The 16,153-nt window shown below is 35.3% G+C and overlaps 1 protein-coding gene across 1 annotated transcript in view; it reads right to left on the reverse strand.

Moving 5' to 3' along the window:
- The window catches only part of MS3_00004189 (uncharacterized protein), a 66,968-nt gene extending 54,011 nt beyond the window's left edge, over positions 1-12,957 (reverse strand). The window contains exons 1-10 of the mRNA XM_051212084.1: positions 12,921-12,957; positions 10,074-10,255; positions 8,604-8,774; positions 7,106-7,215; positions 6,982-7,061; positions 6,829-6,943; positions 6,386-6,688; positions 4,333-4,578; positions 2,963-3,141; positions 2,029-2,198 (exon numbers count right to left, since the gene is read on the reverse strand). Of these exons, the coding sequence (XP_051072221.1) occupies positions 2,029-2,198; positions 2,963-3,141; positions 4,333-4,578; positions 6,386-6,688; positions 6,829-6,943; positions 6,982-7,061; positions 7,106-7,215; positions 8,604-8,774; positions 10,074-10,080 (1,381 nt within the window). The 5' untranslated portion in view covers positions 10,081-10,255; positions 12,921-12,957. The remainder of the gene's footprint in view (positions 1-2,028; positions 2,199-2,962; positions 3,142-4,332; positions 4,579-6,385; positions 6,689-6,828; positions 6,944-6,981; positions 7,062-7,105; positions 7,216-8,603; positions 8,775-10,073; positions 10,256-12,920) is intronic.
- Between the last annotated feature and the right edge of the window lie 3,196 nt (positions 12,958-16,153).

The raw sequence follows: 16,153 nt of genomic DNA on the forward strand, positions 1-16,153 counted from the left end.
TCGTACTGAAGGAGTATCTGTCAAACGATATAAACCACACTAGACTTCAGGACCATAAATGAATACGACTCCGCGTATCTCGTCTCCGCAGTCACTATTCTGCTCCTCTGGCCAATCTACTAATATAAACTCAACGATAACTCGATGCATATGATTATGACGAGAACAACAACTGACTTCTAATTTTATTGCAGTACAGCAACAAATATCACGAATCAATGCAGTTGTAATTTTACAGTCAGATTACTTTTCCCACATAAACTCCATGTATGTGAATTCGAATACATTAATCGCTAATCAATGCTAGTTACTCTACTGCGGCTAATTAGGACATTTTCCCGTTTCACAGTCTTTTATCCTAATATGAACGACAGGGTTACAAAGAGCCAATGGATTTCTTCTAAGTCTATTGCACTGATGGATTCTCGTCAGTCAGTCAGCTACAACGTAGGACCAGGCACGTATGTGCATCGGTCCAAGTTGCCATACATCATTAACACAACATGATGGACACTGGATTCATAAAAGTAGTTAATTCAGTGATGGAAATATATAAAAGAAAGATTGCATATAAAGATATAGTACAGAAAGAAAGAATCGGTTCGTAGAAAGAAAGATATGAAGCGATTTTAATCTCATAGTTTAAGGGAAGACAGAGTGTATACACCTACGCCATTGTGATCGATTCTGAGCCATGTCACCAAGTCTCCAACCATTGGTTACGATAGTCATGCGGACCCCAACCAAGTAGTCTTCATCTACCAACATGGCTCAGACCAAATGTTAGTGACTTCAAGCACTGATGTAAGTTGGCGTAAGCCAAACGAGCTTTTCGAATCCGTGCTGAGATTTCGTCAGATATCAATCTATTAGGGCTCACCAGACTTCCAAGATAAGTGAAGTTGTCAACGCGTTCGACTACTTCACTCCCTATCCTTAGTTCAGGTGTTGACACAGACCAGTCCTGAAACAACAACTTGCATTTAGAGGGAGAGAAGCGCATTCCAAACATTCTGGCATTGTTGCTCAGTGCTATCAAAAGACTCTGCATTTTATCAGCGTCTTCACCAAACAGGACTATGTCATCTGCGTATTCTAAGTCGATAAGTGGACCTCCTGTTAGGAGATCAATGCCCGGGAATTCAGTCGACGAGGACGTTATTTCCATCAGTAGATCTATGATGAAGTTAAACGAAAATGCAGAAAGCGGACAGCCTTGTTGAACACCACTTGAGGTTGCAAAAGTAGATGACAGTTCGCCATAAGCTCTGACTCGACTAGTAGTGTTCGAGTGAAGAGCCTTCATAAGGTTTATGTACTTCTGAGGTACGCCTTTCACTGACAGACATCGCCACAGAACCTCTCAGTCAACAGAGTTAAGTGCTGCTTTTAAGACAAGAAAGACCACCATTGTCGGACGCCGATAAGTATGCCTGTGTTCTAGAACCTGACGAATGGTGAATATGTGGTCGATGCAGCCACGACCAGGTCTCAAGACGGCTTGATACTCTCGTGTTTGCAGTTCAGGAGTCTTAGTTAGGCATCCGATAATTATCGAGGCTCGTATGGAAGAGTTTAAATGGTTTGATTTGTTTATGCCGGTTAGCGTCTTTTAAGCAAAGTTGTTTTCTACGGTATGGTGTCTCTGACCCCATGTACAACCCTCCTACTTAACCCGGGCTTAGGGGCGGCAGTAGCCCTAGAAGAGTTACAGGAAGAGTTATCTCAACGAGAGTAAATTAGTGAAATCAAGAGCAAAAGAGAGGAAGCAACAGTACTAATGTTAATGAAGGTTTGAGGATAAATAAAATTGGTCAAAAGTGATAAATGATTTCGAAAAATGAAAAGCATGGATTTATTGAAATACAGGGGACGAATGCAACAGAACTGAATAGGAAATGATTTGTGTAAACATGTTGTCCAACTAAATGAAATAAATTCTGTATAATAGTAAATTACTAAGAGAGTTATGAATGTAATAGTTGTACATTGATGTATCGCCATAAAGCTATTCTCAATCTAACTTACCTTGAATAGTTATAACAGCGTTGGCTAATAGACGCAGACCAAAGTAAGTAGTTACAAACTTTTTAGAGTTGATAGGTTTCGTTGTTGAACTGAAGTGAATCGATTTGGTTAGATAGTCGAATACACCATGAAATGATTGAGCTGATAATTTTTGAATTGGATCTTTTAACCTAAAAATGTAAGTAGTTTGAGAAACCAATAACCTACATAAGCAATGTTTTATTCCGCAGAAGTACTTATACATATTAGCTACAGTAATTCCTAAGTTATGAAGAAGCTATTCATTGGGACGTAATTTTTTAGACATCAAAAGCTAAGAGATGACATATCTAAAAGGTGTTTTAAAGTGTATTTTAAGTTAATTTATATTTTTCTAAAGAGATCAATACAAAAAATACAGCGAAAAGTATTTACATCTGATTAAATCTCTAATTGCCTATTATGCTGAAAGTAAATCTTAATTCCTGGATGACAGGATCAATCTGGTTCACATAAAATAAAATTATACAATAGACGAAATCATTGAAATGTCACCGGCGCTTGACTTGAATGATGTATGTTTACTTTTTTCTTGCACTCAACTGCCAAGAAAATGATGCATAACCTACGAAAACCATACTTCCGTTTAAAATCTCTTACAGTAAAATAGTTAACATGTTTCACTGTGTCGAAAATTAGCTGTTTTATACCTAGTTCCGGACATTTTCTGTGTCTTGATTTGACTTCTTTCGAAAATAAAACAGTAACGGTCACATTCTGCACAACAAACACTAATTTTAATGGCTATGTAAAACAGTAAACTCTTGTTGAAATAGAGAAATTATACGAAAATAGATATACCACTTTGTCTTAGATAAATATATAATCTTTGTTTAAAAGAAATTGAGATGGAAACAATGGTAAATGGTGTATCAGTGAGTAGTAACCCACTTACCCCATAAGGCTTTGAAGATCTGATAAGCCACTCCAGATCCTTATGAAAACTATCCACTCTTTGATGGTTTCCTGTGTAATATCATCACAAACAGGATTTTTGACCACATGAGCTTGGAGGAACTCTTTAACATTAACGATATCGCAAGAAAAAAGAATTTTTGATATAATGGATTGATACTAAAAAGAGAAGGGAAAGAGTGTACGTGAATTATAAGCATAACGGCAAAAATGTCTTCATTAAACACCTGGTGAGTTATACAGATGAATAACATATTAGCAAACACAAACGAAAACTTTAATCATGACTATTAAAGTATATCAGCATGGTGAACTAAGATAAAATGTATGGAGAAGTGACGCAATTATCACAATAATCTTCATTCTTAAAAAGTTATCATGGTTACTACATTATAGACAAGTTAAAATGAAAAAATTGTTTTTATCTACCATTTACTGGTCTATTGATATTAGCTTTTATTATCAATTTCAAAATATATTTTAGAGAACTTCTCACTTGATATGTCAATTATTAAATCGTTAACTGAAGATTGCTACTTTACATAAATTTCAACCAGGACAACACTAAACTGTATCCTTAAGAAAGGTGTGTCCTGTGGTATGTAAAAAACGACCCAATAAAATGGCTACGGTGTGACAATCGTAGTTAACGAATCATTCGAGTTCGAAGAAATATGAATTTCACAAAACTTCCTTTGTGCAAAGCAAGGTCATTTGGACGAATTATATAAATCTGATAACCTAGTAATGAGTGATAATAATAATCCATTTTTGTATCGTTTGTTTAAATCTTCCTATTGATGTTTAGGACTGCGATTGATCAGTCTATTATTGGCATATGTGCATCCTGTGTAGATTGCTTCTTTATTGCCTCAAGTCACAAGCATTATAAACAAAGATGGATAGCGACAAACAGTGGAATCTAGGACGCGTGAACTAAAACTTCACCCCACTGCACAAACTAGTGGCCATCTGAACTCAGTAGCTAAGTAGATAACGCGATGACGTCTGAAGCGAACGGTGCTGGGTTCGAGTCCCGGAGTGAAAATCAACTCTGGGATGCAGGTACTATCTATCTTTACTTATAATAATAATTATTATTATAAACACTATACATGACAGTGAATGAGGCGTGTTATATCTCCCAACCAGTTTCGGATTATGAAGCATCATTTCGAACACGAGACACTGAATGAAGATTACAAAAGGGTCATTTGAATATATTCTACTGAGAAATTTTGCGTTTATCGTTATGAATAATTCACAGATATGAAAGCTTATTCTAGCTCTCTGAGTTGAGGATTGATAAAGAGAAAATATATCAAAAAATAATGGTACATTATTATTTACCTGTATACCAAACATTTCAATCGGTATAATAATCGAAAGCGGACTGAAAAGGTATTCATCATCTTCAAAGCATTTGGTTACTTCCTCATCAACATTTGAAATAAAAGGTATCATGCAGAGTAAATTCTTCCCATTAGACAAAAGATATATGGATAAGAAGTGTAAATTGAAATCTATTATTGCATATTTAAGATCCCGATGGTTGGAATTTCTGATCCAGTCACTTTTTAGGATTTGAAAACAAATCTAAAAAGGATGTATACATTAAAAAAAGGAAATATAAGATCAGTGATCTTTTAGAACGTGCAAAAGGTTTGTTCAACTAATCAGCGATCCCAAACAAAGTACAGTAGTAACAGATATTATAATCATATATATTCAGCACAAAAAATTTCAAACACTAAACAATAACTGTAAATAACTTGTTACCCATTCACTTAAACCAAACTGTGAAGTAGTAGATGGAGCGGTCAAAAACAGTACTCCATGATCGAATGTCAGACGGAGACTTTTGACCATCCAGTTTTATTTACAAGATTGTTATCACACATCTGTTCTAACTGAATTAGATGTAATAGGTATTAGACCTATTTTCAAACCAGTAGTTTAAAGTCGAGTTAATAGACTGGTAATTTGCTTCTCTCTCTCGACATTACTCAAGGAGGCACCAAATACATATGCGCCACACAAATCTCATTTGATTTATGAGAAAACTGCGATACTGCTCGGGTGCCCAAACCGAAGTAGGTGGTTTTCTTAGGGGACCACACCCGGAGCCTTTGGCCTAAAGGTCGGATCCACAAGGCAGTGGAACATTGTAAAGATATGCAGTCCCATGGTAGCTGGTGACCAACGACTGGTCCACAAGCCATTTGTTTCTTCAGGATACTGGAGCTCATGTGCACCATTGGTTTGGAATCAGGGTTTTCCAACTCCACTAGATGAACTCTCCGTGTCCACCGACTCGGTTAAGGCGCCGGACATTCGCTTTTCGTCCTCTCAATTCCGAAAACAACACTCCCGCCACGAGAAGGCAGTGAGTGGGACTTCCCTGGCAGAGGCTATATACGCGTGACCATGTGAGAGCATTTCGAGAGGGAGAGCGGACTCTCCCCACTCTCGGCCGTACCAGGGCATTTGGGGGCTGACACTACTAAAACTGACTACACTAACAGGATCAAGTCCCCAAATATATATATGGTCACCATTAATTAGCGAGTAATCACAACTAGTACTCCTTTTCAGTTTTTTTACTGATAATGGAATTAAAAAGCATTGGAGTTTGCAAATAATCAGATTAAGAAATCAATTAGTGAACCAGACAAATAGGAAAGTTTATGTGACACCGATATGACCATCTCTATTGTACCATCAAAAAAAAGTTAACGTGGAAAACAATTGACAATTTTTAAGTCCTTTGTGTAAAACTATGGACTGAGAAAGATATTTTTTAGCACTATCCTAAATCCGAATGCACATGTGAGTCGAATTGCAAACGTGAAAACACCAATTCTTTTCAATCAATTGTCTATCTAAATTGCATATTTCTGAAGTAAACACGAGTTTAAACCTACTGTTATCATTAATATATTTAACGGACTTATAATCAATATTCCTAACTACTGAACTAAAACTCGTTAATTTACTAAAAGATACTTCTAAATAACTATACTTCCGAACAAAAGAACAACTAAGCATCAAAAGTAGTGGAAAAATTCGAAAGCCTTATATTACTTTACTGACAAATACTTATAAATATTACATGAAAGTAATATGGAGTAAAAACGAATTATGTCGAACTTGGTGGTTTCGATTGGGAAAAAATAAATACACGATTTCGCCCGAGGCTTAAATCTTCCTCCATCCAAATTAAAAATAAGTGAATTCAGACATTTTCACTAAGTTGATTTTCCCCACTAAATTTCAGTTTAAAATTGAGAAAGGAATAATTCATACCTTGTTTATTCAATAAACGAAGCTTACAAACACATTAGTATTATTTATATTAAAGTGTTATGGAGAACCTGACAAAACCAAATAGATAAAAACTTACTCTATTTAATAACTTCTGATGATTAAAGCATTCATAACTAGGTTGGTTCAGTTTAACAATACGTTGTTCAATCATACTAAGCAAACGTAGACAAAGTACAGTTGTATTTTCTAAGTTTGTGCACTCATCTATTATCAGTAAATCTGGTGGTAAGTTCACAGTTCCTTCATGCCATGAACTCAGAAAAGTGAGTACTAGACCACTAGCAGCGTAAATATAATTAAATGTCGTAGAGCTGTAAATTGGTTCATGAACTAAGTTTATTAATGCGTCGGTGCCTTGATAAATTGCATCTAAGGCTTTCTGTAGGAAAAAGAAATAAAAAATATAGTTGGAAATATGTAGCTTCTTTAACAATTCAAATGGAATTAAAAATATAAGTCACTACATTTATTAGAATGCGAAAAATGTAAGTATTATGTAACAGACATTGAAAAACCAACCTGTTTACCGTGTACATCAGTTAGTTCCACAGCAATACATAGAATACGAAATATATGCTGGACAACAGAGGGTAAGTAAGCGTGAAAACTGGCAATTAATGAGCCCAGCGTATAACTATGAAATAAAGTTTATAAGTAATATTTTCAAATTACCTTAGAATAGACACTAGTCGGTATGCCTCCCTTAAAGCTGATAACTCAATCGGCAAACAATGAAATTTAAGCTCATTTGACTATAGAAACAATAATTATAACACGAAAAAAGATAACTTATTACTTTACTATCTTCAGGAGGAACAATGGTGCTTTGTTTAGTAGGCGCCCTCAGTATCCAATTGAAATCACCAGAACCTCTTTGATCAAAAAGTTCCATTGTGTTCAATAAATCTACGGAAAAATAACAATTCAAAAAAACTAACAGAAATAAACTGATTTATTGTGAATATATTGCCTTTAAGGTACATACATTTTTCATCTTTAATTGTGAAACTCTAGTAACTAATTCATAAATGACACTCGCTCATTCGATAAGTATATATGGTAATAATATGACATAAAAATAACTAGGTTTGACCTCAGGAGTTGTATACGATGGGTAAAAATTTAACATCAAATTACTACATGTATATTATAAAAATATTAGTATGACTCACATCCACAGACGGCAGGAATTTGTTGTTTTTTTAAGCTTACTTTAAAACGAAACTAGACAAATGGTCAACAAGATCAAGAGCGAATCACACAATTTCGTTGAGTGATGGTAGCACTATGTCGCCAGTTGATCGAATTTTAAAAATACACTCCTGAATTTTAGCTCACTGCAAATAAAGGTACTGGACAGTGTCTAAAATAATCTGTCCAATTTTGGTAAATAAAAACGCAGAACAGGGAATTGAACCTAATGATTAAACAGAGATCTAAGTTCACCGAACAAATTCATGGATGGGGTTAAATATATGGCTAGACATTAACACCAGTGGGTTTTTCAAATGTTGAATGGATACTCACCATTGGGAATCTGAAGGCGCCAACACTACATTATGCATTGTCCAATGTTTAGAGCCTTTTACTCTGTGACTCAACGGTAAAACGCTCATTACAGAATCAATCCTTACTGTTCAATCCCTAAGCTATATCATCTTGTGCACTACTAACAAGATCCAAGGAACAAGGAAACAACCATATACAATCGTCAGGTCTCAGTTATATTAAAATTGGCATCGGTGTGATAAGTATCGTAAATAAATCCAAATAGCGGTCAGAATTATATGGAAGTTACCGTTACTTAAAATTTTGTCTGTAGTGACTCACAATGATTTCAAAATACTGATGATTATTGTGGGAAAAAACTATCAAAAGTGATAAGGTAACTTTTTTGTACAGGTACCAACTCGTGACATGAACTTATGTGACACGTAAATTCTATCTGTTTCTATCTGTTTTCAAACTATGAAACTTGGTTTCATTCATCGGCTTTCATTAGTTTTAAAGCAATTCATTAAATTGTGATGCTCTCTTATCAATGTTCTGAATATTGTCAACGTACTAACATGTAGCACCCTACATTATCATGTTCAATAAATGTTAAAATGTTATATTTAAAAATGTACGGATTAAACAACGACAGTAGTGAGAACATAGTTGTCAAAGCAAAAACTACTATTTATGACGAATTAAATTTATCTGGATGAAAAGTAGAAATTTAAATAGTTAACCCTATTATGTAAACATGCGCGTACATATTGTGCACATATGCTAACTCTAAAGATATTTACCGTTAAAGACAGATACTAAATGTACAGCCTTCTTGAGATATATATTCAAATGATGCCTTTCAAGAAATAACATGAGTGACCTAATCAGATCTCCAACAACCTGCAGGTGGTATGTGAATTGTGGACGACAAGCGATCACGACTAAACGATAGATACACCATGTGGAGAAATCTGTTGAAAATACATAAGAAAAAGATAGTGCTGATTACAGATTCAGGTTATTAAACAACAGTATGCAAATTGCTTCTAGTCTTGATTCACTATGCTAGACCGTTAAGTCACATCGCGTGAAAAAGTTCGCTAGTCAAAAAATAGCAAATGTAAGTACTTGAGGGGAAAAATGAAAATGTTCACTTTCTTATAATATTTCAGTTACCATAAGGCACACACCGGATGAAATTTCGTCTCACCACACTTCTGCTCTTTCCGCTGACTTCTTCAGATTGGAGAAGACAGTGATGTGCTTATGACAGGGAATGTACCTGAGGTTAATGTGGTTTTGAATACAACTTGATTGATATGAATATACATAAAATGCTGATTGTAGGAAGCAATTTACTACAGGTGTAACTATAAGCCAAAGTCAGAACAAGTAAGCTATTTGGCTTGATAACCTTTACCTGTTTCGAACAGTAGCTAGAGGATAGGAAAAACGAGTCAACAAGGCAAATATTGTTTTATAATGAACATAAAATTGTGATTGGTGGATAAACAAGACATAGTCATACAAGGTCAAAGAAAGTTAATGTGGTGGTGGGCGTTTCACTTTATCACCGATGTGTTCGTTTATCGATCACACTTTAAACTGATGATGGTGTGAAGTTCGAAATTCGAGTATTAGTTCAATTGTGAATTAACATAAAGGAGGAAAAGTATAAAATGCTTTATTGAACCAGTCGAATTATGAGACATAGATACCGATGAAACAAAATATACATAATTACTAGTAACCGTTCAGTGCAAATGAATGTTTATATAACCGTATAACAGTTAGCATCTTATGAGAACACTAATGCTTTGTGTTCTGTGACATGAAAAAGATATTCATTAAAGTGACTAATAGCCGAGACATATATGATAAGTAACGTGTCAACTATCAAACTGATATCAGACGGCGAATACATAGATCAAGTTTTTCTTTACATGACACAGAGTATTTGAGGTTAAAACTGCGCAAAGATATGACTGACCAGCAACTAAGGATTAACGATATTATTTAGGCTGTAGAAAAAGCATCTAAATTTACGGAAATTTTATTATATTAAGATGTTTTTATTTCGTTAACTGTGACATTTAGGTGACCTGGGTAAATACAAACATCAAGTCATATATGAATCGAATAGGTATCGTATGATATGTCTAGTTTGAGAGAATATCCGTTTCTCGATTTGGTGCTTAGCTAGAAGCACACGTCAAAAGACCGTTCAATATCTGAGTAAATTTTAAACGAATAAAATCAACAGAACTTACCATCCATAAGAAAAGATGTCAAGGCTTGTGAGAGTTGGTAATGACTATACTTAAATGTACTTTCAACTCGGGAGAGAAGGGGTAATAGACCTGTAACCTGACATTCTCCTAAGTGATCTACACTTCCAGCTATTTCATCTAAAATGCAGTAGATGAATTTTACAGTATCCTGAGGATCGAAGCTGGAAGACAAAAATGGAAATATAAAGCTAAACAGGTAGTAGAGAGATATACTAGAAAACAAGTATTTAAGATGTTTGAAATTTCTTATAAAATGATATTAGAGGAACCGTTGGATTTACGCTTCCATAATATACCGATCAACATAAAATATGGAAGCGCTTAATTAGAAAAAATTAAGATTATCAAGCAATATGAAAATAAATTATTAACTGATTTGTTAGAAAGTCCTCCAGATCCGAGGCCCTTCAACCAAAGATTAGTGGCAATCATCAGACTGTATGACTTAATAGTAGAATAAAGCGAATTTACTGCTGGCTAAAATTAATTTTGTAACGTTATGACATAAACAGTTGAAACGACGTAATGAAATTTACACAAAAAAACTACAGGGTTCACAGTAATCCTCAAACTCTCTCTTATGGAAGGTGCTTCGCGTTAATAAAATACACCTATTAACTGAGAAACAACATCTTACTGAGTGAAGATAATTTTCAGTCTAAACTCAAAATAACAAACAAAAGAAACATATGGTATGTACATCTGATATTAATAGATTCAGGTTACTAAAAGTGAACCGTGAACGTCAAAATAGAATGTTATTAAATTTACACGAGCACTAGACGATTTATAAGAGTGTGGTAACGGCATAGTAGTTATGACGTCCGAGATTCAGTCACTAGGTAGCAGGTTCGAGACCCACTCCACTCACTTCAGTTTTAGTAACTGGGCAGTATCACTAGCCTGAACACATAAATTGGCACCCAAAGTCGAGTACACGAATCTATGCTTGGTAAATGAACAACAGCATCATAAATAGACAGGCGGTCACTTCCAATTTATTTTAGGTGATTTTAAGTAAATTTCCTTGGGGGGAAACCTCGGTACGAAAGAATACAGCAGAATAGTCAATAAGCGTAAAAGCAAACTTAATAGACAAATCAAAAAAACAACAATTAAGATGTCCATAGTAGGTTTTTTGATTAAATCCACTGAATACTAGTTTAAGTCTACCCGATCGATAAATTTATATTTTCCAATCGAATTTTTACTAATATTTATACTTTAGTTATTTTCTGTATTTAGTTCTGGACGCATTTGTAACCAGTACTAAAAAATAGAATTTTCAAGGTGAGAAAAATCATCTATATCATACGGAATTTAATTTTATTACGGAAATTGACTGAATATTGGTGACAGTCCCATGAGAATGAGATGAATGTACCGATTATGTAAGAGCATAAAGGAGAAAGAAAACTCGTAAAGCTTAACAAAGTAAACAAGGGGAAGTCATTTGTAATACCCTGTTCTGTCGGTAGTGTTGAGGGCCAAGGTAAGGAGAGCAGCTACACAAATTTCTTATGGATCCATAAGTCTGGTTTGTTGAAATGGCTTCCGTGGTACCTAAAAGTCATGTGTAAACTAAGTGAAAAACTGGTCGAATATGATGAATTATTCGGAATGCCTTATTTATGCTCTGTATCGGCTAAATGAGAGAGTGAAAAGTCCTTGATCAACCTTAATGATCCTTTTCCCAACTAGGAAGGATGGTGTTTGGAAATCGGATGACAGACTTGCCAATTTGAGCGCCTAACATAACTAGCTCTATAAAAGAAGTTGAATGAGTAACTACATACAGGTGAGGTGAGTTCGGAAAATCTGCCTATAATGAAGATGAGGTGTCAACTGAATCACTACAGTGGGCCATTTTAAATTTCATCAGAAAATTCTCCGAGTGTATCACTGTCGCTGCATCGCCTTAAAGCAATTCTGACCGAAAGCGATAGCAAGAAGAATAAGCAAAACCATTTAGACAATATCTTTATTAGGGACACGAGTGCACCAAGCTTACAAGTCAAAGCACACGAAACACATTTTAGCGACTAACCTTTCACTGTTTTTCATTGGAATCTTTTGTTACAACCTGAAAAGAATAGGTTGTTTGTGAGTAAAAAAGCAAAAAGTTCGGGAAAAACGTAATAAACCACTAAAATAAGTCGCCTGTTATAAAGGGTTCGCTATTTGGTCAAATGCCTTGAGAACTAATAGATAATAGCCTGGCCAATCGCAAGTTTTGCAGTATTCGGCCTACAATTATTTACATATGTATTATTATGTTGAGTTTGATGAATGCATTTCATATGGAAAGTTATTGTGTAATAATGCGCTACGCATGATTTGGGGATTTTCCCCAAAATTTCCCCAAAGTTGGGAGCTTGGGATTACATAGTCTAAACACAAAGATAAGCGTTTATGTTTAGAAGGCGTTTGTTCGAACTGTATTTATGAAATATAAATATTTGCTTTCATCACATGTCAATCCTGAACCCGAGAAAATGTGGGGAATGAACCCATAATCAGTAAACACGTTTGAATTTCGTATTAGCGAGTCACAGAATTTTCACAACGCGCGTTAAAATTTCGGGAAAACTCCTAAACCAAGAGAACTTTGAGTTAATTCCGAGTAAAAATGTTTGGACCATGGAAGATTTCGAGATTCCTGTTGTGTTACCCTAAAATTTATCCCAAGATTGATTTACTTTTTTAAAGTTGGGAGCTTATGATTGTACAAAGTGGTTTTCGGAGCTGTAATAAAACATAGCCAGTGGCCCAAACTCTTTCTGTCAATAATAAACAGGTTGTATAGACTTGACAACATGAGCTTACTTCAAGCGAAGTTAACTACCAAAACCCTAACCACGCGCCTTGGCTAGACGCTAGAATAAATGATTTAGAGTAACGCATCCAATGCAAATTCTGACTTCTACAATTTCGCATCAGCAATTAAAATTTGGTACTTATTTATGATTTCTCTAGTCACTTTATGTGCATTTGGCCTTCTGCTGTCTTAGTTTCAGTTTCAGTTTGTTGAGGACAGAAAGCTGGGTAGTCTCCATTAGTCCTGGTACTTGTGATTTTTTATTCACCCATATTTCTTTTTAATGCGTAAATATGTGGAGCTTCAATCCCTTGTTGAGATAATCAGTTTTATTCGTTAGTTATTAATTATGAGAAAGTCAATAGTCGGCTGACAAGCCACTTGTTCCGGGCTTGTGAACTTTTTGGAGTGTTCTCGTTAATTCTTTATTTTGAAAGAAAACGGTAAGGGGATGCTCGATGTAACTTTACCGTTAAGTATTTGAAAAACAATGATCAAGTTCGTTCTGGTCCTTCTATATGACAATAGATTCGGGTTTAATTTAGCCAGCCGATCATCATACGGTAATTCTGAGTATCAACTTAGTTGTAGTTCGTTGGACCTTTTCCGATAGCTCACTGTCTCTTTTTAGGCATATACTTGCTCTTAGCACAAAACTCAGGTTTAGAACGAACACTACACAAAATAAAAGTTATATAAAAGCGAAGTAACCAACAAGTACCTTACAGCTGTACAAACAAGTAATAGAAAAATAGCCGGTGACCAATCAATAAAGTATGACGCCTAATGGGGGTAGCGCCAGGTAAAACTCGGAAAAGTGTTGTCCGTGTTATACTTCGTCACCTAGCTTATTCTTTAGCGAATGCCGATGCCTACTACTGCAGAGACTGTCACCACGGTGGTGATCCTTGTCATCATTTGTTGCTGTGTAACGGATATTAGTAATGTCTTTATTCAGTAATGTACATATGTTTAGTATAATTTTAAATCATCAGAACACGATATTTTAATAGATTTTTCACTCCTTCTACACTAAAAATATCAGCCGATTACTACATAAGGATATACTTTTAATAATTTAACCTATGACTTGAAATAAAGTGAAATGATTTTGGGAGAGTAAAAAATGCATAACCGTTGATCAATGGCATGTCCATAATCATGTCAATTATTAAAACCTGTTCGCCGCTATGTATGTGTATGCTAGACAATGTATTTCAAAACTTTTATACGTCACTGTATGAATTCTATTGTGTCTGAGTTTCGTTATACTAGAAGATATATGAGGAGAGCGCATAGTTTTTATCCCATAAAAACTGCTTGTAATTGGTTTTCAGGATTTAAAATGTACGCCGCAACCTTATTCTTAATGACACCACTAATATTCACCAAATGCCTTAATAACTACATTCAGTAATCTCCGCAGCATAGAAAGGTATTTTCTTTATAAGGAAGGAAAGAACAATGGGTAGCATTCAAAAATCTACATGACGTAAAAGTAGAATTCAAGTGTTTCTAAAAAAACACCCTCCCTTTATGTAATACCTCAAACGAATAACTTTCTTCGATATTAATAAAGACGTGAGATGACCAGAGTAAAAACTCACACCAAGATACATGGTCTTTTTTTAACATTTTTTATCAAATGATTTCCAATGAAATAAACTTCATAGAATTCCGACAGGCTATATCAGTGCTGTTTATGTCTAAGCCTAAAAAACAACAGTTTTGCATTTAAAAAGATTATGTGTTAGGTCTTGAAAACTGAAAGCTATTTAATGTTTTAGGACAACAGCAGCATACAAGTCATGTCTCCTGAGTTTGTAAGCTAAATGCTTTTGATCAGAATGCTTCGTTTATGAAGGCCGAAACGAAAGAGACAATAGTTTCACCATTGCTTCGAGCAGTTATTATTTTTGGCCCAACTTTTGACTACTTGTCACCAGGTAGGTTCATTTATACTGGGATTATCTTTTTTCTCCACATTTTAGATATGAAATTAGTAGGTAAACATTCTTTGAAATGAGTATAGATGAAAGCTACAGAATATTAGTACATTCCTTGAAAGGAAGGCTTGGAGTCCCGTCATGTCCTTAACTCTAGGACGAGTTAAGAGTTTGGAGACATTTTCGAACATAAGTTCAGTGAAAATTGTAACACTTTTACGAACTTGTGGATATATGCTGCACGGCATATTCTTAATGTACAAATAACATATTTAAGTGATAAAAATTTAGCTGAGTATCGTCACTAGTATGTTTCTCTTCCGTAAGCCCTTTAAATGTTTTTCAACAGGGGTTTTCGAGTAAACATCCTATTCAGATGATCTATCCTTCGAATCGCTGGATAACTTAGACCTCGAACTTCAGATTTAGTTTTCTTTTTTCCCCACCTAATCTTCAGCAATTAAGATGAAAGTTAGCCCAATCCTAAAAAATGGTTTCAATGGATACTTTGTGAGAGCATCAACGGTATTTTCCAATGAGTCATCTGTGGACAAACCCCAGTTTATCGTGTAAAACATGTCTTTCGGATCTTCGATATCTCCTGAGTAATCATTGTATTTACCTTTGAGATAGTAAAGAAGATTCGAAGCTCCAGTTGATGATTTTGGTGGTCTGGTTCTCTAAGCTGGATGGTTTGGTCGTGGGGCTTTCGTCATTCTTCCAAACGACATCATAAGCACAAACTTCAAGTTGAAGTGAAATGTTACGGATTTGGGAACGGAAACGGCTGAGCTTTTCTTCTGAAGTCGGTTCTCTTCGTAACTGATAATAATCAGTTGTGCTCAATACATCAAACCTCGACGGTTAAGCCAGCAAAAGACGGAATGGCAGGTGAATTGACATATATGGTGGAACAAGTAACTCAAATGAAATTAGTACAAAAGTTAATACTATAGTAGCAGAATGTAACCTTTATCGAACTAAAAGACATGACAACCAACCAGTGGCCAATTTCGCTTACTTACTTGCGCCCGTTGCCCCTCGTTGGTGAACATAGATTGTCAACCAGACGAGAAGGCAAAGGTTATGCGAAAAATCAAACTGATAGGACGTTTACGAGCGTTTATCATTCCAGAGTAGATCTTAGCCCTTCTAATAGAATCTAAGTATTCTTGCGACCGCCTTAACAATTGCATATTCGATTAAGTGGGAGAATCGACTTCATCTTGGTAACCTCGTAATGAAGAAAGCCTCAATCTCATGAGCTACCATCACACTATCGCTGGAAAAGAATT

This window comes from Schistosoma haematobium, chromosome ZW, assembly GCF_000699445.3.
Source record: "Schistosoma haematobium chromosome ZW, whole genome shotgun sequence".
In the NCBI taxonomy this organism is placed as follows: Eukaryota; Metazoa; Platyhelminthes; class Trematoda; order Strigeidida; family Schistosomatidae; genus Schistosoma; species Schistosoma haematobium.